This window comes from Maniola jurtina, chromosome 5 (genome assembly GCF_905333055.1).
Source record: "Maniola jurtina chromosome 5, ilManJurt1.1, whole genome shotgun sequence".
Taxonomy (NCBI): domain Eukaryota; kingdom Metazoa; phylum Arthropoda; class Insecta; order Lepidoptera; family Nymphalidae; genus Maniola; species Maniola jurtina.
Genome location: NC_060033.1, coordinates 2,297,779 through 2,320,482, shown reverse-complemented (window position 1 = coordinate 2,320,482; position 22,704 = coordinate 2,297,779). Strand labels below are relative to the sequence as shown.

General features: G+C 37.3%; 1 protein-coding gene and 1 long non-coding RNA gene across 2 annotated transcripts; both read right to left on the bottom strand.

Moving 5' to 3' along the window:
* Positions 1-2,554: 2,554 nt before the first annotated feature.
* Positions 2,555-4,005, bottom strand: LOC123865491. Its single transcript, XR_006795975.1, has 2 exons — positions 3,590-4,005; positions 2,555-3,403 (listed from the first exon to the last, which is right to left on the bottom strand). It is a non-coding gene; the product is annotated as an uncharacterized LOC123865491 (long non-coding RNA).
* A 4,528-nt stretch (positions 4,006-8,533) lies between these two features.
* LOC123865487 (YY1-associated factor 2) lies at positions 8,534-16,472 on the bottom strand. Its single transcript, XM_045906547.1, has 3 exons — positions 16,148-16,472; positions 11,265-11,434; positions 8,534-9,408 (listed from the first exon to the last, which is right to left on the bottom strand). Exons 1-3 carry the CDS (start codon positions 16,281-16,283, stop codon positions 9,304-9,306), a joined length of 411 nt encoding a protein of 136 aa, XP_045762503.1. The 5' UTR covers positions 16,284-16,472; the 3' UTR covers positions 8,534-9,303.
* Between the last annotated feature and the right edge of the window lie 6,232 nt (positions 16,473-22,704).

The following is a 22,704-nucleotide window of genomic DNA, read 5'->3' as shown; positions in this document are numbered from 1 at the left end:
CGCAGTGTAGGACGAGCTCCAGCCCGCTGGACCGATGACCTGGAGAAGGTGGAGGGGAGCGGGTGGATGAGGAAGGCGGAGGACCGTGTTTGGTGATGCGCTCTTGAAAAGGCCTATGTCTAGCTGTATATAGGATGATGGATTGGATTGGATACTTTTAAATCAACTGAAAATAAAATTCAAATGTCCTATGTTATCAAAGGACTTGAGACAGGAACTAAAGTAGGTACCTAATCGTTTTGTGGCTGAATTTCAATTAGTAGGCCCGTACGCCGTAGTTTCACAACTTTGCAATTTTCGTTTTTTACTTCTCTTCCTATTTATAATATTTTCTAAACATTAAATAACTGCATGATTCTTAGATGCATCTGAATTGAATTACCATCGATATCTTAGCTTCTAGTGGTACACAAGTCTGTAAACTACCTCGTTTTGATCAAGATTGCACGCTATATTTAGCTTCTCATCGCTTGCACTGTAGCACAAGCACGCAAGCGGCTCCTTTGAGTGATTTTTGTCGCCGCTGCGTGGCCGCATCAAGATTGCACGCTATATTTAGCTTCTCATCGCTTGCACTGTAGCACAAACGCGCAAGCTAATTTGAGTGGTTTTTGCCGTGGCTGCATCAAGATTGCACGCTATATTTAGCTTGTCATCGCTTCCACTGTAGCACAAGCACGCAAGCGGCTCCTTTGAGTGATTTTTGTCGCCGCTGCGCGGCCGCATCAAGATTACACGCAGTATTCAGCTTCTCATCGCTTGCACTGTAGCACAAGCACGCAAGCGGCTCCTTTGAGTGGTTTTTGCCGCATCAAGATTGCATGCTACTTATATTTAGCCAGCGTCACTGTCGAATAGCGTTTAAATATCTTTCGAGTGCCGACTTTGGCCAGATTGCGCACTGAGATACCTGCCTACGAGCTTTGCTCAGGCCTCAGAGTAAGGAGTAAGGACTCGTTATAAGACTGTTACTTATTTGTGTATAAGTATAGTAATACACATCAATGGTATGTATAAACTTGACTGTTCCCACCATAGAATCCACTAATATTTATAAATGCGAAAGTGTGTCCTTTGTGTTACCCAATCTCAGCCCATAATTTGATAAGTAACCTACCTACACAGATAGCCCGCAACCTAGAGACAGACATACTTAGGATACTTTTTATCCCGGAAAATAAGTATTCGATTTTGTCGGGTACAGACATTAGGCTAATTTTGTCCCGGGAAATCAAAGAGATCCCACAAAAATAACTAAATCTATGAAGACAAATTCGTGGACATCGTCCACGTGGATTTAGGTTTTTCAAAATCCCCTGGAAAATCTTTGATTTTTCGGGATAAAAAGTAGCCTATGTGCTAATCCAGGATATCATCCCAGCCAAAGCCGTGTAGTTTTTGCGTGAAGGAGTAACAAACATACACACAAACTATCGCCTTTATAATAATATTAGTGTGATATTTAGTATATGATAAATATCGTAGGTAACTAAGTAGCCAAGTTACGTGTTACTATACTCTATCCGTGGAAAGAATTTAGTATAGCGAAAGCGCTCTCTCTGTTATGTCCCATACAAATGATCAGTGACGGATTAACCCTTAATCAAATTAAGCAATTGCCTAGGGCATCACGTCTGAGGGGGCACCAGAAGAAGCACAAAAAAATCTGTCCTTAGGGCATTCACGTCTCACTCTCACGTCACCAAAAACTACACCAAAAAACTTTTTTTGGTGTGGTTTTTGGTGACGTGAGAGGAGAAAAAAGAAGAAAAGAAGAAGAGAAAATTTGAAAATTCGCGCGTTTTAAGTTGACATAGAGTCCGATCTAGAATCTTACCCCACTCCCGCTTGCCCACTCGCTGCCCGACAATTCGAATGTCTCCGAAAGCCGCAAGGCGCATTTCAATAAATAAATAAATAATTTATGCTTTGGTTTTTATTGTTGTCGCACCTAACTACTCCACTTCTAAAGTACGTTACATCTCATCATCTTATTTTACAAAAAACTAATGTTTTTAGGCGGTAAAGGTTTAATTAAAGACCGATTCTAGTAGACATACGGATAGGGGGGCCCACAGGCATGGATTGCTTAGGGCATCAAGTAGTCTTAATCCGTCACTGCAAATGATAGAGGCAAAAATCTCAATGGGCGCTAACCTTTTTTAGTCAACCAACCAATCACAAACGATATTTTCTAATTGAATTACGAATGATTTTTGAATTAATTGAATTTCGAATATTTTTTGAATTAATTGATTTTTGTATTAACTGTATTTCGAATATTTTTTTGAATTAATAGAATTTCGAACGTCATTTGAAAACATGTTTGGCGACTCATAATGGTTAACCGCCCACTGAGATTTTTACCTCTATAATTTTTTTCATACCTATACTTAGGTTTTTTAACTGGGAATCGAACCCAGAATCTTCTCATAGTCCACGCATGCGCTGGATAAAAGGTTTAGTTGCAGTCGAAACGGGGACCTTTCGTAGAAAGATGAGGAAGATATTTCGGTCGTATCGGTCATAGGAAAAGTAAATCAAAACGAACAAATAGGTTTCCACATTCTTTATATACAGTACATTACATAGATATGGGACTTAAAAATAATTAACATTTAGCACTAACACATTTAACATTGAGTTAACATTCAGCAATCACTGTTAAAAAAATTTATTAAAAAAACTACAATACCAAAAAATACTTTCATTTTAAATTGGTTTACAAAATATTAATGAAATCACAAAATAATGTTAAAAAGAAAACTATTATTTTTTCGTTATTTTTTTATTTTTGCTTTGTTTTCACAATTTTCGATTTATTTAATCGCGAAGTAAGCTCAATATTTTTTTAAATCCACAAACATTAGCTTAGCTCAGAATTATAATCTATTGCTTTATTTGTTTGTGTCAGGATTAGCAACGAAATGTAGCAATTATAATTTCGAAATACATAATATTTAGTACATAATTGAACAGTAATTATTATCATTAAAACCAGTAATAATGTGTATGCTTCATGTAAGGCCCCTAACACACGCTAGCATAAATAAATTATTATTTACTTATTGCCATCCATTTTCTCGCTATTTCTTCGATGGTATGAAATTACTAAATATAAAGATGTAATCACATTACTGTGTTGTTTACTGTCGTAATATGATCTGGCGTGACGGTCGGCCAATCAGAGCTAAGCTGGGACAGATTAGTGCGCATCTTCTTATTAAAATGTTTTACTACGATTGCCTTCTGACTGAGGCGGCATGTCACACCACAACGCAACAATGTGTTTGCACCTTTAACATAGGTACATATTTTACTACAAACTTCTACAAGATGTATTTTGATAAAAAGGTGGGTTATTTTTTAAGAGCGTTTTCACATTATACGACACGATATTGGACTCGATAAAATATAAACCAGTCGCGTTTTCAGGGGTCGATTTGGGTAGAACGACTTAAGTAGTTTGACGAAGTCGTTCTACAAAATTTGTTTAGCCGAAGTCAGCATAGACAGAAATAGGGCGCCGAATAAAGTTGTTAGCGGGAATTAAAATTAATTGTGAGGTATTATACGAATCAATGTTGACCCGACCCGATATCTGATTGCATAATGTGAAAACGCAGCAACGGCCTGTTTCTGTATAAAAATACCGCACACACAATCGCAAAATACTTTTTTATTTACGCATATAATTTATTCATAACTATTGTTTACACTTTTTAACTACATATTAAATTTTAATACTTGTTTATTTAATTACAATATGACATCTAGCGTTGATACTAAATTTTATAATCGATAAAAAAAACACACACAAGTCTTCTAAAATGATGTTTGATGCAGTGAAGTACTATCATAATATAATAATCGCAAATCTGTTCAAGACCTAAACTGAACTGTTTGTTCTAATTCAAAAGCTCCAGGACACATTGGCCAAATGTATTCGGAAAGCACTGTTTCCGAATTGCACCAAAATAATATATTTTTAATAGTATGTGTATGTGAACCATAATTATATGTATGGTAGATGCTTTTGACGATTAAGAAGTACTTGTAAAAGTCTTATTGAATGAAAATATTTTGAATTTCAACCTACAAAAGTCGCCAAGCCGATCAGTGCTGGCCATACATATTAAAATAATGTACGCCAAGTGACCCTGAACCGAATGTATTCACCGAATGCATTGGCCGAATGTATTGGTCAAATGTGTGTTTCTCTTTAAACCTTCAAGGTTTCTTTTCTTAAATCATTAATTAGTATAGAAACAAACTTTAGAGACAATTCGATGCGTATTTTAATAGACTTAAAGAGGGAGAGGTTCTTAATTCGAAGCTATTTTTTTGGAGATGTTACTATAACATCTCCAAACATACTCGTAATCTACGTCAAATGTGACCCCATTTCAATAATTATTTTTTTAGTCGATTTAGGAGGTGAGGTTAGGTTGGTCCAATTTTAATTTGGAGACAAAACTTTTTTCAAAACTGATTAAACGAGTCAGTTCTAGATATAGTCCGAATACCGTTTCAGTTTAGGTAATGAAATTAATAAAAAAACGCAAATTATATAAGTTGATAGTACTCATAAGTCCTTGAATACAAATAAAATCACAAAAATGGGGGTAGTTTCAAATTTCAATGGCACGTGAGATGCGATAAACAGAGATGAAGCAATTAAAAAGAATTCAAGCGCAATAATATTCTATATGCTTCGTTGTCTCTCACATTACATTGCAGCACGTTATAAATGTGAACAAAATGAAATAGTACTAATACGAATTCAGCTTAGAAGCACTATTGTGATTGATATCGGATGATTAAGAACTAATACTAATAATAACTTAAAGCTAAAATAAATACTTATTTAATGCTTGGAACACAACATCCGCAACTGTGATATGACACAGAGCTATCCTTTCAACACCCCTTCAGCTGAATATAATGCTTCCAGTACACATTGGCCCAATTATGTTCGGCGTGTGTCAGCCAAAGAGTAAACACCGAGTACTAATTGCTTAGTCAAATTTGAAGTCCACAAAAGGTGAAAAATCGGCCAGCGCTCGCCATACTTGGCACACATTCGCCGAGTGCATTAGGTCAATGTGTACTAGGCTGTTTACTGATCACTAACCGTTCAATAGACGGTCACAATCTAGCTTCACCAAAAACAAAAAGATTTCTAGATATTTTCTATCAATTCACACATTAAAGAATACAGTTTCAAAAACCGGCTTGGGCTATGTTACACCTGTCTAGAACTTTTGCCTGCTATGTACCTGCAAGTGCAACCTTATTATATATCTCATGGGCTATGATGTACTTGTACAGTAGGTACAGAAAGTGTCTAGCAAAACTCTTAAAAGCCACTTGGCCTACCAAAATTACCATTATAACTATAAAATATAACTATAATTTAATTTTAAACTTGCCCACCAAAAAATCAAGCAAAGTGTGTTGTAATAATACGAAAGTTAAAACGAAAAATAAGCCTTGGGTTGCGTCACCTTGATTTGTTCAACCCAAAGTGGCTAATTTTTAGGAGACAATTAACTTTAACAGTAACTACCTGTGTGTACTTTTTGAAATCTCTTTTTGAGGATACAATTTCTTATTCCAGGAAAAATATTATTTTACAAACTATTCTCAATAAACAAAATTATTTGTGCGTATTGCATAATACAACTTGGTTCCTTTTGAATCAGTCTCTAAAGCTATGAAATTTTTATTTACAATTATTCAAAAATATCTCTAACAAGCTTTTTTTTTGACATAACAAAAAATCTTCAACTTAAAAAAAACACATCAAAAATGCTTTAGTTTTAGAATAAAGCTTTCGTTTTCTTACACAAATACTGAATATTGTGATATACTTTGAGTGTAAGACACTGAAGTTGATGCAAAAATATCAAGATGACATTCATACATGTGTGGCGATCGCAATCACTGCATGTGTGACTGTTATATCACAACTTCCATGTTAGCCCTCCAGATTGACGCCATTCTAAAAAATAGATATTTGCCAACTCCAGTAAGTTACACGCATTTGTTTTCACCATCCGATATTGGATCGAGTAAGTGAAAACGTTGTCATTACTTCATTAGATTAAAAAAGTTTACCAGTACACACTGGGCCAAAGCGTTCGGCAAAGGTCGAACAATGTGTAAACACTTTTGGCGCATTTATATGTATACGCCAAATGCATTAGCCGAGGTGCTTGGGTCAATGTGTACATATCTCTTTAGGTAGGTAATATTATAACAATTCCACCAAAACGTTTTATGTACAACACTATATCTCGGCAGTGCCCGCTGGTCCTTTCCTATTTACAATCGTCATTGTAAATTACATTTTTTGAAAACGAAAAATGTAGTTTCAACACTACGTCTTTGAGTAAAACTATAATATGGTCATACACCCAGCCGATCCCGATTAGATAGATAAGAGATCCGATTTTTATTTTTCATTACGGAACACTAAAAAATTCAGAATTTTTGCAAAAAATCGTTTATAAGATGACTGGCTGATGCTCCCGAATTCGCCTGCGTTGATTTAGATTTTCAAAAATCCCGTGAAAACTCTTTGATTTTCTGGGGTAAAAAGGAGCCTATTGCGTTCTCCAGGTATTTAACTATACCCATGAAAACGTCGATCCGCTGATTCGCTGCGTGATTGAAGGACAAACCAATAAACCAACAAACAAACATACTTTCACTTTTATTATAACAACAATAATATACGAGGGGTGGCTGAAAAGTTCTGAGCCTAAGGCACTTGCATTCGTGCTAATTACTCATCCGGCGGGTCACTAGTTGAGCGACATCTACCCACTATATAAGAAAAGTTTCATGTCATTAGCTTCATTAAGCTTTGAGTAATTGAACCGTGAACATCAACATGTCTGAGTCATCGCTGCAGTTAACGAAATTGGAACATCGCGCCGTCATAAAATTCCTCGTAAAAAAGGGGAAAACAGCAAAAGAAATTTTTGAAGAAATGTCTAGTGTATACGGAGAATCTGGACCGTCGTCAGCCACGGTTAAACGATGGACACGCCTATTCCAACAAGGCCGAGAGACTCTGGAAGACGACCCCCGCTCGGGCCGGCCGAACACCGCAGTCACTGATGAAAACATCGAAAAAGTAAAAAAAATTGTACTGGACGATCGGCGAGTAAAATTGTGGCAGATAGCAGAAGAGCTGAGCATCAGTAAGGAACGAGTTGGAGACATTATGCATAATCATTTGCATATGAATAAAGTCAGTGCGCGTTGGGTGCCTAAAATGCTCACGCCACTGGACAAGCAGCGACGAGTTGAAACTTCCGAAGAATTTATAGACCTGTGCAAGGACAATTTGGAGGAAATTTGCACTCGTATTGTCACCGTTGATGAAACGTGGATCCGACAATACGACCCGGAGTCGAAACAAGAGTCAATGCAATGGATAGAGAAGGGGGAAAAGCCGCCGAAGAAGTTCAAGGTGGAAAAATCGGCTTCCAAACTCATGGCCACCATTTTTTGGGATTGCGAAGGAGTTTTACTCATAGATTACCTCCAAAAAAAAACTACGATGAATGCAGAGTATTATGCAGGGCTTTTGAAAAAAGTTCGCGAAGCCATTGTTGAAAAAAGAAGAGGCAAAATCAGCAAAGGAATTTTGTTTCTGCAAGACAATGCGCCGGTTCACACAGCGCGCATTGCGAGGCAAGCCTTGCGAGAAACTGGATTCGATGAAGTGAACCACCCTCCCTATAGTCCAGATCTGGCCCCTAGCGACTATTTTCTATTTAAAAATTTGAAAAAGGACCTTCGGGGACGAAGATTTGGAGATGATGAAGAGATGAAGGCGGCCGTAAATGAACATTTTCAAGCTAAAGACGCAGCTTATTTTTTTTCAGGGATACAAGCCCTCTATAAAAGATGTCAAAAGTGCATTGAAGTCCATGGGGACTATATTGAAAAATAAATTTTATTTAGATTTTTATCTAGACTTTTAATGCCCTAGGCTCAGAACTTTTCAGCCACCCCTCGTAAGTATGGCTTGCTTATGACCAAATATATTTATTTTTACAATAAATATAAGGGCAATCTACAGACTAAAGATGATTTTGCCCGTAGACTTTTGTTTCTTTCTGAACTACCCTCTTCAACATTACAATTTTAAAGAACGACATAATTTAAAACCATGTTTGTTTTAGTCTTCAAAGAACGCAATTCAAAATGGTCCATCACTATTAAAATACAGAAATTAAATAAATACAAAAATAACTAACTAAATAAATTATATTCAAAGCATTTCACACATGGCAGCTTTAGTGTTAATTTAATTTATTTATTAGTTTAAGTTAGTTTAAAATTAAAATAAATACTATACACCGAAATTAAAACTAAAGACTGCGCAAGCTTTGAGGTTTTGGAAAATTGGTCTCCACTATTCTCTTCACTATTTTTATGCAGAGTATGCGTTTGATGACATATTATAGTCCGTTTTTCTGTAGTTTGCGTAGAACTATTTTTTATTTTAAAAAAATATTTTAAAAAACCAATGCCTTGTAGATATTAAGCTTTTATATTCAAGATATACCCGGATACCGAAACTAAGAAAGTAATAAAAAGAATCTTCAATCTGCATACCTCTAAACCTCAGAGCTCAAACGCAATTATTCTCTAAGATTATGTGTATTTTCAAAATTAGTACATCATAGTTGTGAATACATTTTTCGATCTACTGTCAACGAACTATCAGTTTCAATCACATGTCAAGGAGCTAAGAACGATAAGAGAAATCACGATATTGGCCCGATTCTGATATTTTTCTGTAAACTAAATTTAGAGTATCTGCATCTTTTTCTTTCCAATATTACTAAAAAAAGGACGGAAGATGAAGATTAAATTAAAAACTAAATTTTAGCTACAAAAAATACTATGCTCAAGACTGGCACCTACAAGCACGAGGTTTGACAGTTCTAAATTCAAATAAGTTTGCCTGTCCTTTTCTTGTTACATTGATAAGAAAAAGATGCGAATACTTAAAATTTAGTAGGGATTAGAATCAGTACAATTAGATAATTTACGCTAGAAATAACCAGGTTGAGATGCGGTGCACGAGGCGAAGCACTTACGTAATCCAGACGTCTCCCTCCGTAGTCAAGCAGTTACTGTCCACTTTTCCAACTTCCATAGCACTTATTTAGTGTATGAATTGTAAGATTTTCCAAGTACCTACCCTCAGGGAATAATCTGTTGTTTTCAACTACCCTCAAGGAACCATCTGCTTTGTTACCTGGCGTGAGATTGAGATCAAGGCTGTGCGTCGTTGGACGACTCAACGTCACTGGAACTGCTGGTGACAGACTTCTTGGGTTTATACTCTGTTATCACAACCGTCACCCCGCTTACGGTTACCTGGTGAAGAAAGGAACTTTACACTATGGTTGAAATATATAGAGCGCACTTTGACTTTGCTTATACGCAAGTTTCAGTTAGAACGAGCCAGATTTATGCCAGCGGTATAACGTTGTCTCGTTTTAACAGTTTCTTACGTCTGAGCAAAGTCAAAGTGCACTCTATAGATCTCAACCCAATACTCCTTTAAAGCTGTGGCTTCATTGTCATTGATGCATACTGCGTACACAGACACACACCCTCTGTGTGTATGCGTATGCAATACACACACAGCGATTATGTCTGTGTAGGCACACTATTTAAATAGCACACAGGGCACACATTATTTCAATAGAACACTGATGAGTCTTAACCTTAACGGTACATTAATTCCAGAAAAAAGGTCAACACACAGGCAATATACCTACTTTTAGATTTTTTAAATTTGCCCAAGATATCTAAAAACTCGATTATTGGGCATTTTTCAAGATGTTTGCCGATCATTGTACGGACGAATAGGCACCATTGTCATCTTTTGAGCACCGAACATTCTGTCTAGCTGTATGCGATCGCCCTTAGCTTAGCCACATGCTTAAAAAATATAAATATTCATGTGTGGACGGTTTTTTTTTGTAAATTCGCCAAGTCCTACTTAATTATTAATTGATGTTTATTTTAGGTATTAGTCCTATAAAAAGCCTTGGTCCGTTTTCAAGCAGATGTAAAATCAGCTGGCCAGCCTATTTAGTAAGTGAACCCATATAAATATTCAAAGATTTGTTTTTACATGGTATTGCTTACACATAAAATTATCTAGACGATTAACTAGTAGGTATATGAATTTTTTACTGATATTTAGTATCACCTGCTGATTTCTTCTACTGTCAAGTCAACTCGAAAAATATATGAAAGGAAAAGGTGACTGACTGACTGACTGATCTATCAACGCACAGCTCAAACTACTGGATGGATCAGGCTGAAAGGCATGCAGGTAGCTATCATGACGCAGACATCTGCTAAGAAAGGATTTTTGAAAATTGAACTCCTAAGAGTAGGTGGGTAAAATAGGGGTATGAAAGTGTAGTCCACGCGGATGAAGTCACAGGCTTCAACTAGTTCAATTATAATAATACTAGAAGATGCCCGCGACTTCGTCTGCGTGGATGTAGATTTTTAAAGATCCCGTGAGAACTCTTTAATTTTCCGGGATAAAAAGTTGCCTATGTCAATTACAAGGACGCAAGCTACCTCAGTACTAAATTTCATACAAATCGGTCAAGCGGATGCGTCTTTAGGAATCCCGCGGGAACTGTTTGTTTTTCCGGGATAAAAAGTCCTTCCCCGGAATGTATCCTAAGTCTGTACAAAATTTCATTAAAATCGGTTCAGCGGTTGAGCCGTGAAAGCGTAGTAGACAGACAGACAGACAGACAGACACACTTTCGGATTTATAATATTAGTATAGTATGGATTATACTGCCGTGGTAACTGAGATGGCAGTAGGTAGGTAAGTCAGAAGAGACAGTTTCGAGAAAAAGGCGCTCAAAAATTTTTCGTCATCCTTTATTATTATGTCAAAAAACCGGGGTGTCAACACCCGTTGGCGAGACGCATATTTAGCAATGCACGATGGACCGACGATATAAAGCGGCTGGCGGGAAGTGGCTGGATGAGGAGGCCTGAGGACCGGGTGTGGTGGCGCTCTATAGGGAAGGCCTATGTCCAACAGTGGACGTCCCCAGGCTGATGATGATGATGATGATGATGATGATATTTAGCAAGCCGCCGCATAGTTGCACCGGCCAACAATAGCGGTGCTACTCTCCTGATGCACCTAAGAAGACCTCGGAAAAGACCTCGACAGCCGGCTACCTCACCTCTCTGGTCTGTGCAGAGCTTCTGTCCACGTTGTTGAGGCGCGGCGGGCGTCGTTTCTTCTTGAGCGAGTTGGCGGAGCGCGGCCGCTTCTGCGAGCTGGTGGGCGCGGTGCCGGCCGCCTGCGCCGCCACCAGCGCCGGGTTGATGCGCGGCTTGCGGGTTGAGGTACCTTTTGGACAAGGAGAGATTTAATCGAAACCCGACGGCTACTCGTAGGTTAAAATGGCAAACTAAAATTGAAGTGTTCGCTCGAAGGATTGTTAATAGATGAATTAGTCTGCCAAAAGGCTTTAAGAAAAGTGGACACGGATAGAATTGATGCAGTGCGTTCGTGGTTGCTAGTTTTAAGTTTGCTAACCATTTTAAATTAGTATCGATTTAACTAAAACCGGTGAAGTGCGAGTCAGACTCGCGCACCGAGGGTTCCGTACCGAGTACGGAACTCGGGTATTTTTCCAACATTTTGCACGATAAATCAAAAACTATTATGCATAAAAATAATTAAAAATCTGTTTTAGAATGTAGGCAAGGTAAAACCCTTCATATGATACCTACCCCACATGGTAAAGTTATCTTACTTTGAAAATTGAAACACATTTTAATTTTTTTTTTAATGATGTAACTACAAATTCACGGTTTTCGGATTTAGGTATTCCTTTACATGTGCTATAAGATCTGCCTACCTACCTGCTAAATTTCATGATTTTAGATCAACGGGAAGGTTTCCTTGACAGACACGACGGCCGGACGGACGGACAGACAGACAGACAGAAAGACAACAAAGTAATCCCATAAGGGTTCCGTTTATTCTTTTGAGGTACTGAACCCTAAAAAATCCCTGGGATGCCATTTCTGTTTTAATAATATTTCAATAAGTATAAATCAGTTTTAACTGCATGTAAAATGTAAAAACAATTATTGTAGTTAAAATCATTTTACAGGAACATCAATCATGCTATTAATCACGCTGAATTAATTACTGCAACATTGTAGTATAACTAGTTTTCAAGTACCTATATAGGATGTTCATATCCAAGTCGACCTTTTCACTCAATCGCTTGAATATCGGATATTTTCAACTTCAAAGCAATTCAACTTGCAAAACTATTAAGGGGTGTTCCAAGTAGTTATAATTAGTAGTAGTTTATGTACTACTAATTATAACTACTTTAGTTTTTACTGTAGTTTACTATTTATTTATTTTAGTTTTTAGTTAATTTAGTTTGCGCAACTATAACTCACAAATTAGTCGATACTAGTACTACTATCTATACTAGAGCTAATTTCTTAAACTGGACTCTTTCAATTAAAGATTTTTATATAAACCTGTGAGGATGATGCTGCCATTGGCGCAATTAAAATGCCATAAGCCTACTTTGTCGTATTAGTTAACGAATTGCGAAAAACTAAATTAAATTTGAATTTCGCGGGCAGGCCCGTCGCATGCCCCGGTTTCCGGTCGTCTGCGGTTTCCGGTGCGACATCGTCAATTTCCAGCAAGTTGCAACATCGGTCGGTTTTTCGACCTATGTGCCCTGACCATACCATACCCACTTCAGCCTCGACCCGCGCTGAGCTATGCTCACTCTGCTTCTCCTACGGATCTCCTTATTTCTGATTAGCTGATGCCCGCAGCTTCGCCCGCGTGGATTGGTCAAATCCCCTGCAGCATCAGGATTGAGGAGTTGGAATCCAAATTTTTTATAAAACAATGTCGCAAAGTTCCTCTATCGATTAAAAAAGAAACGACGCAAATCGGTTCAGAAATCTCGGAGATTTCGGTGTACATAGGTAGAAAAACACAACTCCCTGTTTGAAAGTCGGTTAAAAAGTAGCCTATGTTACACCCTGGTCAATCCTCTACTTGTCTGTAAAAATCCCGTCAAAATCGGTTCAGCCGTTCCAAAGATTAGCCTTTTCAAACAGACAGACAGACAGACAGACAAAAATTTTAAAACCGTGTGATTCAGTGTTGGTATCGTTCAAATAACCATATGAGCTTAATATAAGGTAGTTATTTCGAAATTACAGACAGACACTCCAATTTTATTTATTAGTATAGATTTGACAACATAGAGAAACTCCAAGCATTGCGCTCCATCTTAGACTGCATCATCACTTGCTCTTGCAGGTCTGATTGCAGCCAAGCGCTAGTCTATAAATTTAAAAAAAAAAAACTCTCTCCAAAGCGCGCAGAGAAACTCTGAGCTTTCTTATATGAGGCCCATAGTTAAAGACCATGTCTCGGATCCACAAATCATAATGGCAACACGCACAATTCAAGCAATGAAGAATTTTAGAAGAGAAGACATCTCGAAGCTTTCCGAACGCTACCCAGCCGACTTGGCACTATCCTTACTAATATTATAAATGCGAAAGTGTGTCTGTCTGTCTGTCTGTCTTTCTGTCTGTCTGTCTGTCTGTCTGTCTGTCTGTCTGTCTGTCTGTCTGTCTGTCTGTCTGTCTGTCTGTCTGTCTGTCTGTCTGTCTGTCTGTCTGCTACGTTTTCACGGCCCAACTACTGAACCGATTTTCATGAAATTTGATGCAGACTTGGGACACATCCCGGGGAAGGACATAGGCTACTTTTTATCCCGGAAAATTCAAGAGTTCCTACGGGATTTAAAAAAACCCGATAACCACGCGGGCGAAGCCGCGGGCATCCTCTAGTAGTATATATACTACTTAAAGTTCTCTTTTAGCTAAAACCCCGCCAATATCAGAAACAGTCAAGTAAGCCCCGAGGCAACACGACTCCCCCCTCTCACCGCCAGCCCCCACCCCCGGCCTCGTCCTCGATTCAATTTCCAAGCATTCTCGATACAACACAGTTTTCGCATTAGCCCCTAGCATTTCCTTGTCTTAGCATTTCACATGTATTGCCAATAAGTGCGTCTATATTATACCTACATAATAGCCTAGTGATTATGATGTCCGCCTGTTATTCGGGAGGTCGGGAGTTCGATTCCTACCACCTCTAACTTTGCAGAGTTATGTGCATTTTAAGCAATTAAATATCACTTGCTTAAATGGTGAAGGAAAACATCGTGAGGAAACCTGCATGCCTGAGAGTTCTCCATAATGTTCTCAAAGGTGTGTGAAGTCTACCAATCTGCACTTGGGCAGTGTGGTGGACTGTAGTCAAACCCTTCTCATTCTGAGAGGAGACCCGTGCTCAGTAGTGAGCCGCCAATGGCTTAATTGATCATGATGATACTAGCTAAACCACCCCTGATTTGCTCGAGGAGTGAAATGTTTAAAAATCCTGAAACACATACTTTTTCATTTTGGACTGAAAGCCCAAACTACATAACTACCAATTTTGAGACACGCGGACGAAGTCGCGGGAATAAGCTAATATAGGCTTAAAGCAGTGATAGCCTAGTAGTTAAGATTGACAGTTCAATCCTGAACACACATCTTTATTTAACTTATCGAATTACCTACCAGCATTTTATTACTTTGTCGGCCTGGACTACAGAAATTTTGAAATCAAACCCCTATTTTATCTCCTATGGCATTTAATTTGAAAAATTCTTTCTTAGCTGATGTCTACATCATAATAGCTATTCTATCTGCATGCCAAATTTCAGCCCGATCCATCCAGTCTCCATCCAGTCGTTTGAGCTGTGCATTGATAGATTAGTTGGTCAATCATTCACCTTTTTCTTTTATATATCCAGATTAAAAATCTAAATAAGTATCTCTTGCTCTAATGGCAAAGGAAAACATGGTGAGGAAACATGCATGTCTGAGATTTCCATAATGTTTTCAAAGGTGTGTGAAATCTGCCTATCTGCACTCTATCAGTGTGGTGGACTCAAACCCTTTTCTTTCTGAGAGGAGACCAGTGCTGTGTAGTGAGTTGGCGATGAAATTGACCATGAACCAAAAATATCTATAAAGACTGCAACTGAAAATCTCTATATACTTTGCCTACATGTGTGAAGCCAGGACGGGTTGTTATAGTGCACTCGAAACAGGTAGTCCAGTCCAATGTCAAGTGGTTACATAGCAGATTACATAGGTCATAGACTAAAGATTAAACATACAAGCCCGGCTGAGATCTGTTTTTGTACATTGCGCAGTCGTAGACCAGGTGTTCAGAGCTACTTGATTTGCAGACACTGTTCAATATTTTTGGCTACAGAACCAGCATCCTGGGGATGGACATAGATTACTTTTTATCCCAGAAAAAAGAGTTCCCACAGGATTATAAGAAATCAAAATCCAAGCGGATGAAGTCATGGGCAGAATCTATTTGGTACAGAGATTGCTTGCATCGCAGAGGGTAATATGGGCTACTTTTTATCCTGGAAATTCCAAGTTCCCACAGGATTGTTAAAAACCTAAATCCATATAAACGAAGTTGCAGGCACTGATAAATTCCTATCCATTCAAAAAATAGCAACCATTTACTTAGCACTTATCAGTAAGTTTTGTTGCTAATTAATCTAACTAGAAAACTAAATGGAATGTTATAATATAGCTTCAGTGTTAAATTATTCGGCAACCAAAACTTGAATTTAGAACTTATATAAAAATACTCCTAGAGAAGAATTTTGTTTGGCATACGTAAATTATTTCACAAGAAAAACTAATAATACTTAAGAGAAACAGATTTTCCTTTCACAGACTGAACTTGAGAATATAATCAATACTCCTAAAGACTTCGTTCTTTCGAGATTTTAAGATTAAGACATTACTTTATTGCTTATGAAATGCGTCACCAATACAATGCAAGTGCGTTTCACCTTTATAATTAACTTTACAAATGAGTGCAATGACTTTAGTGCCCATATCCATACCATAAGTGCAAAAGACATGCAAAGTTATGGGTATGTTTTTGGAAGCTGTTAGCGGGAAATTAACATCACGTTACCTTTTCTAACGTCACACATTGAACACTTGAAGGCTTCGGCGTTATTTCTGTATGTACAAACGCTGCAATCCCAATAATTTTCTTCGAGAACTTTGGAGGGCCTCTTGCCTCTCCGAATGGCATTTTTCTTGTCCATTTTAACGCACACTTAACCCTAAATTATATCTCACGCGTTGATCATGATATTTTGGAATAAGCACGGGATTTTCTATCGCACATTACTAAAATATTCGTTCTAAGAATCATTATTTATGTTTTACTGTGCACAGAATGCACACCAACATCACCGAACGCCATGACCATGACAGATTGGTTTCGCATCGGTAAAACAGAGCTGGCGCCACTTTATATGATACTGTTTTATCGACATTTCCACAGATAAAAATGTTGGGAAAAGGAGAATCGTGACATCGTGAAAAATGATTGGCGGTAAAATAAAACGAGAAAGTTCAGGGCAAATAAAATTAATCTTGTTGAATTCAATTAAAAATATCAAATTGTATTCTTGTTTTGTGTTATGTAGATTGGGCCATCTTGAATTTTATTTTCACTAGGTGGACAGGAAATACTTAGGTAGGCTCTTCTACAAAAGATGTTACTGTAGGTTTACCACACTTCTGTTATTTATTTATTTTATTTATTGCACATCTAATAGGAACGGCAGTGCCACTTACTTATCCTCATGATTAATAATATCTAAATTATTATCATCGATGATTATAATATACAAACACTTATGAGACAAAATACGAAAAGATAAAACAAAAGAAAGATTTTGAATATCGAATGTAGAGAGCACTGAATGACCTGCTCATTCAATGTTCTTCGAGTAGGTAGGTACTTCAGTAACTCTCCGATGAACTTATGATAATAGAATAGGAACTACTGAATAATACCTACCTAGTACCTAATTAGACATTTGATCACATCTTTTTTTAGGACACAATAAAATGCAATTCAAAGTCAAAGTCAAATCATTTATATCCAAATTGGGTACCATTGCACACTTTGGTTTTGAGCCTTGGCCACAGTCCACCACGCTGGTCAACTGCAGATTGGTAAACTTCACACACCTTTGAGAACATTATTATGAAGAAGCCTCAGGTGTGCAGGTTTCCTCACAATTTTCCCTTTCACCGTTAGCTTTAAGGGTGAAGGAAAAATCTTGAGGAAACCTGCACAGTGATATTTAATTACTTAAAACGCACATATGAAAAGCTGCTGTGCGCGGGATCGAACCTCGACCTTCGATTTGGAGGCAGACATCTTAATCACTAAGCTATCACAGCTTATTGTAAGTAATAATTCGGTGATTTGCTAATATTACTATTTATCAACGACTTCTATAGGCTAGTAACGAGCCGCCATATTTAGAAGCATCTTCGTAGGTGTCGTTTAACCCAAAGGTGCGTAAATACCGCGCCGTGGAGTCAGTATCTATCCAGTCCAGGGTTTCAAACATGTTTGAAGCATATTTTAAACAAAAATGTTTCATTTTGTTCTATTTTTTTTTTTGAGTTTTAATATCTTAATTATTTATAAATAAAAAAAACACAAACGATGTGAACTAAGCTCTGCCAGAGTGAACTAATTCGGTCACCCAGGCAGGAAGATATAATTTATTAACAGGTATGCAAGGTGTCCCAACTTTCAAGCACTCGATATGGCACCCCTAACATAGGTTCGAAGCACCGAAATTCGTACAAAAAATGTTTCTAACAAAAAACATTTTTTAAAAGACGTTCCAAGAAATGTCCCTTTTTTCCAAAAAGCTTCTGATCAGAAATTGTTTCTACCTGGGATGTTTTGTATGAACAGTTCACACTTGGGTGTAATATTTGAACGTTATGCCTCGAGCTATGCCAATTTTGTTACCCAAATTAACAGATGATTTTATAGAACCAAATAATCAAAAGATAATTTTATAGACCCAAATAATTAACAGATGGTTTTACAGAAAATGTAATTAGGTAGTATTGGCGTCACTCAGAAAAGCAGGTATTATTTAAATATTTTTATCGAATAATTGGAATGTCCTCCCAAAAACCTACGCAAAAAACACAAGTTCAATGCGTAGAGGCTATCCGAGAGTTTTAATCTAAACAAACTAATGTCAAAACAAATAATTTAATTAGAGCGTGATTGCTATCACAACATCTAATTATCCAGTTCACAATCCATATACCGAAAATATGCGATATACTCCGAATCTCAGATGGAGACAAAACTAAAAAAAACCTTCAAAACACCCGTATTTATGCAAGTTCAATCTTGTCGGCCTCCTAGCAACAGATTGTATGACATCGAATGAGCCAAATATCGATTTTATCAAACTACTACCTCTATTAGATAAATTAATGATTTTATATTATTGTTGACAATTAAAATCAATTTTTAATAGTAACCTTATAGTTGGTACCTGTTAGGAGAATTGGCATTGTTTTAAACATGTTTCGAATTTTAAAAAAAAGCGCTTTATAGTCTCGCGCAGTTATACGCAGATATACCTAACTGCGCGTGAAAAGTCGCCATGTTCAAAGGCAAAGGCCCTTCGCTTTTTTTTTTTTTAAATCTAGGCAACGACAAAGTCAATCATGAATTAAAATACAAGTCACACATAGTCATATGAAAATATACATGAAATCTTGTTAATCATACTTTTTAAGTACTGTTTTTTTTTTCAACATAATATGTATTGCATTGGAAAATCATTACGAACCAGTGGTAGGTGCATTTGACGATTCAAAAGTATTTGTGAAATTTTAATTGAATCCATACTAATATTATAAATGCGAAAGTGTGTCTGTCTGTCTGTCTGTTAGCTTATATCCTGGAGACGGACAAAGGCTACTATATTTTATACTATTTTTTATCCCGGAAAATCAGGGTTCCCACGGGATTCCCAAAAACCCATCCGCTTAACCGATTTGTATGTTTGGTACCGAGATAGCTTGCGTCCCTGTAGGTAATTAACATTGGCAACTTTTTATCCCGGAAAATCAAACAGTTCCCACGGGATCTTTAAAAACCTAAATCCACGCGGACGCAGTCGTGGGTATCCTCTAGAATGAGATATTTTTATTTTTTTTATTTTTTTATTGAGGTAAATAATGAAATTGCAAAAATAGTAATTCAATGTGCCTACCTTACTCTGTTTAAATGAAACACAGGCGATAAATCCACAATCAAAAAGCTTCAGCGAATTTAAAACGAATTCTTCTGTTCGAGAGTAAAAGTACACATGCATTGGCAGAATAAATAAAATCTCAGCCATTGTTCATTCCGTAGACGAAATATGGAGTTTCGCGCGCTTTCCGCAAAATAGCGGGAACGTGCAAAAGTGCGAGTTTTGTTTTGCCGCGTTTGTCATGTATCTTGATGGGAGGTGCAACAGCGGCCCATTTAGTTTTCGTTTTTAACCGACTTAAAAAAAAAAACTTTTAATGATGTTACCACAAATTCGCGGTTTTCAGAATTATTCCTGTACTTGTGCTATATAAGACTTACCTACCTGTCAAATTTCATGATTCTAGGTCAACGGGAAGTACCCTATAGGTTTCTTGACAGACAGACAACAAAGTAATCTTATAAGGGTTCCGTTTTTCTTTTTGAGGTACGGAACCCTAAAAACAATTGGGTAGAGAACCTCCTCATTTATGAAGTCAGTTAAAGAGGAGGTTTTCAAATCGGCTTAGTGACTGTTTTACTGGCAATTTTTTCTAACTGTAAAAAACTGTTACGTGTTATTAAGGTAACTAATGTTTTTCCCGAGGTACTTATATCTTACCTATTCTATTTAAATTGACATCAAGATTGCGGAAAAATTTAAAAATCCGAAGCATATTAAAGGATAAACAGACTGACTGACATTTCTAGAGGTTAATAATTCAATCTCCAGGTGAACCTCACTTTTTAGTACTATTGAAAATTCTAGCACAGCTAGTTGATGTAGGTACCTAATACCTAGAAAACAGCTATATTACATAAGTTGGATTTGAATTCATCATCATGATCATCATCTTCATCAGCCTGAAGATGCTCACTGTTGGAATAGGCCGTATCTAATGAGTGCCACCACACCCGATCCTCAGCCTTCCTCATCTAGCCACAATCTGCCACCCTAAAACCTAAACTTAAACTGAAAACTGCATACAACTCTATTCTAAAGCGCTATAATAAATTATTTGACTTGCCTCTTAGTGTTTTAATTTAGTATCAAATTAATTATTACTATTATTACAATAATAGTTTCAGTATGCTTCCTTCCTATGTCGCTCAATCTAATACCTAGAGAAATATTCCAGGAGCTGTTTCATTGATTAATCATCTCAACACAATAGATCTACAATAGGCAACTCATCAGTAACGGTATCAAGTAATTTAAAACATGCCATCATTATTTTACATTTCGATATTACTCCTGGTAGTTTACTTTATTTAAATAAGTAAACTAGGTAGGTACTTTCAACTCTACCCATTAAATAGGTACATCAATTTTGTTTATGTAGTCATTATGTTATGTACGTAATACGAAAATGAATTAATCATTCAATCATTCAGAGAGTGAAATCACGATTTTCTAGTCGTCACTAGAAAAAATACAATTACAAGAAACAATGATTAAAGCAGACAATACAAAAACCCATTGTAAAACAAGGATTTCACGTTACATTGTAGTCTGTTTTCTTTGCGCAAGAATTACTATTCAAGGCTGATCGAGTAACAAATCAATGTAGCAGAACGAAAATCTCAACGAACAGTGATTAATGAATAAACTTGACCCAAAAATTGAATAGAAGTTACAACTTAAGTGCAATTGTTATGTTTAAATTGGGTTGGAAAACGATCTATTCAACGCTGTATTTATTTCTTTAAAACATTAGATGTACACCTACGGTTAAAATACTTATGTATTTCAATATTATTTTTACTTATTTAACTACATCTAATTTTTGCAGATTTTATATACGCGGCCCATGCGACAATAAAATCATAACACGAGTGAAAAATCTAACTCCAGAAGATCTAAAGCGCCCAGAAAATCGCGTCACTGACGCATTTCTCCAAGATTTGTGCAATTTCTTCTTTTATCTTTTAAGTCAGCTAAGGAGAACTAGCTGTGATAGCCTAATGGTTTGGACATCCGCCTCCTATTCAAAAGGTCGAAGGTTCGATCCTTGGCACGCACCTTTAACTTTTCAGAGTTCTGTGCGTGTTAAGAAATTAAATATCATTTACTTTAACGGTGCAGGAAAACATCGTGAGAACGTGCATGCCTGAGAGTTGTTTCTAAAGGTGGCCAAGGTCAATCCGTATTTGTCCAGCGTGGTGGATGCATGGCCAAACGCTTCTCTGTCTACTGAGAGGAGACCCATGCTCAGTAGTGAACCGGCGATGGGTTGATGAAGGGAAATGAAAGTATATATTTCTCGGGTCACATGACCAAGTGAGCCCAGCCTGGCAAAAGTCAAGTCTGAGATTTCCTCGTACCTCGCTGCCCGCAGTTGCACATCCCTCGCACCCCTGTCCCACTTGTTGCGCAACCCGAGACTTATTGCGGCGGGACACTAGCTGTCACTTTGCTGCACAGATAAAAACGTACCAGCCACTGTGCCTCTACGATATACAACCACCGACAGTGTGCGACGACCTTTTGTTTTCTTTTTGATTGCATACAGGACTGGGTCGAATACACACGTACGACCAAAGACATTTTCGAATTCTAACAAAATTAGATAAATTAAAAAATTATACTGCTTACGACTTACGAGTGGGTAGTAGACTATTGCAGCGGGATACTAGCTGTCACTTGCTGCACAGATAAAAACGTACCAGCCACTGTGCCTGTAGCCTGTACCTATTTCATTACGAAATACAACCACCAACAGTGTGCGACGACCTTTTGTTTTCTTTTTGATTGCATACGTACTGGAGGATTAGGTCGAATACACACGTAGGTACGACTAAAGGCCCTTTCGAATTCTATGTGTATGAGTTTTATTGAAATAGGTACGAAATACAACCACCGACAGTGTGCCTTTTGTTTTCTTTTTGATTGCATGCAGGACTGGTCGAATACACACATACGACCAAAGGCATTTTCGAATTTTATGTGTAAGTAAGCCTTTTTAATTGAAATGCGAAATACAACAACCGACAGTGTGCAACGACCTTTTGTTTTCTTTTTGATTGCATACAGGACTGGGCCGAATACACACGTACGACCAAAGGCTTTTCTAATTCTATGTGTATGACTTTTTTATTGACAAAATTATATTAAAACTAGATGATGCCCGCGACTTCGTCCGCGTAGATTTAGGTTTTTAAAGATCCCGTGAGAACTGTTTAATTTTCCGGGATAAAAAGTTGCCTATGTCAATTACACGGACGGAAGCAACCTCGGTATCTTACATACAAATCGGTTTTAAACACATGGTTCCTTAGGAATCCCGTGCGAACTCTTTGATTTTCCGAGATAAAAAGTTGCCTATGGTATATAAGCTAACTCTGTACCAAACTTCGTCAGAATAAGTTAAACTGTTTGGCCGTGAAAAGGT

Excerpts from the sequence above, each read along its gene's own strand:
- LOC123865487 (XM_045906547.1), bottom strand. The coding sequence starts at position 16,283 with ATGGACAAGAAAAATGCCATTCGGAGAGGCAAGAGGCCCTCCAAAGTT. Across the intron at positions 11,435-16,147 it reads AATGTGTGACGTTAGAAAAG|GTACCTCAACCCGCAAGCCG; the intron begins GTAACGTGATGT and ends CTTGTCCAAAAG. Across the intron at positions 9,409-11,264 it reads GCTCTGCACAGACCAGAGAG|GTAACCGTAAGCGGGGTGAC; the intron begins GTGAGGTAGCCG and ends TTTCTTCACCAG.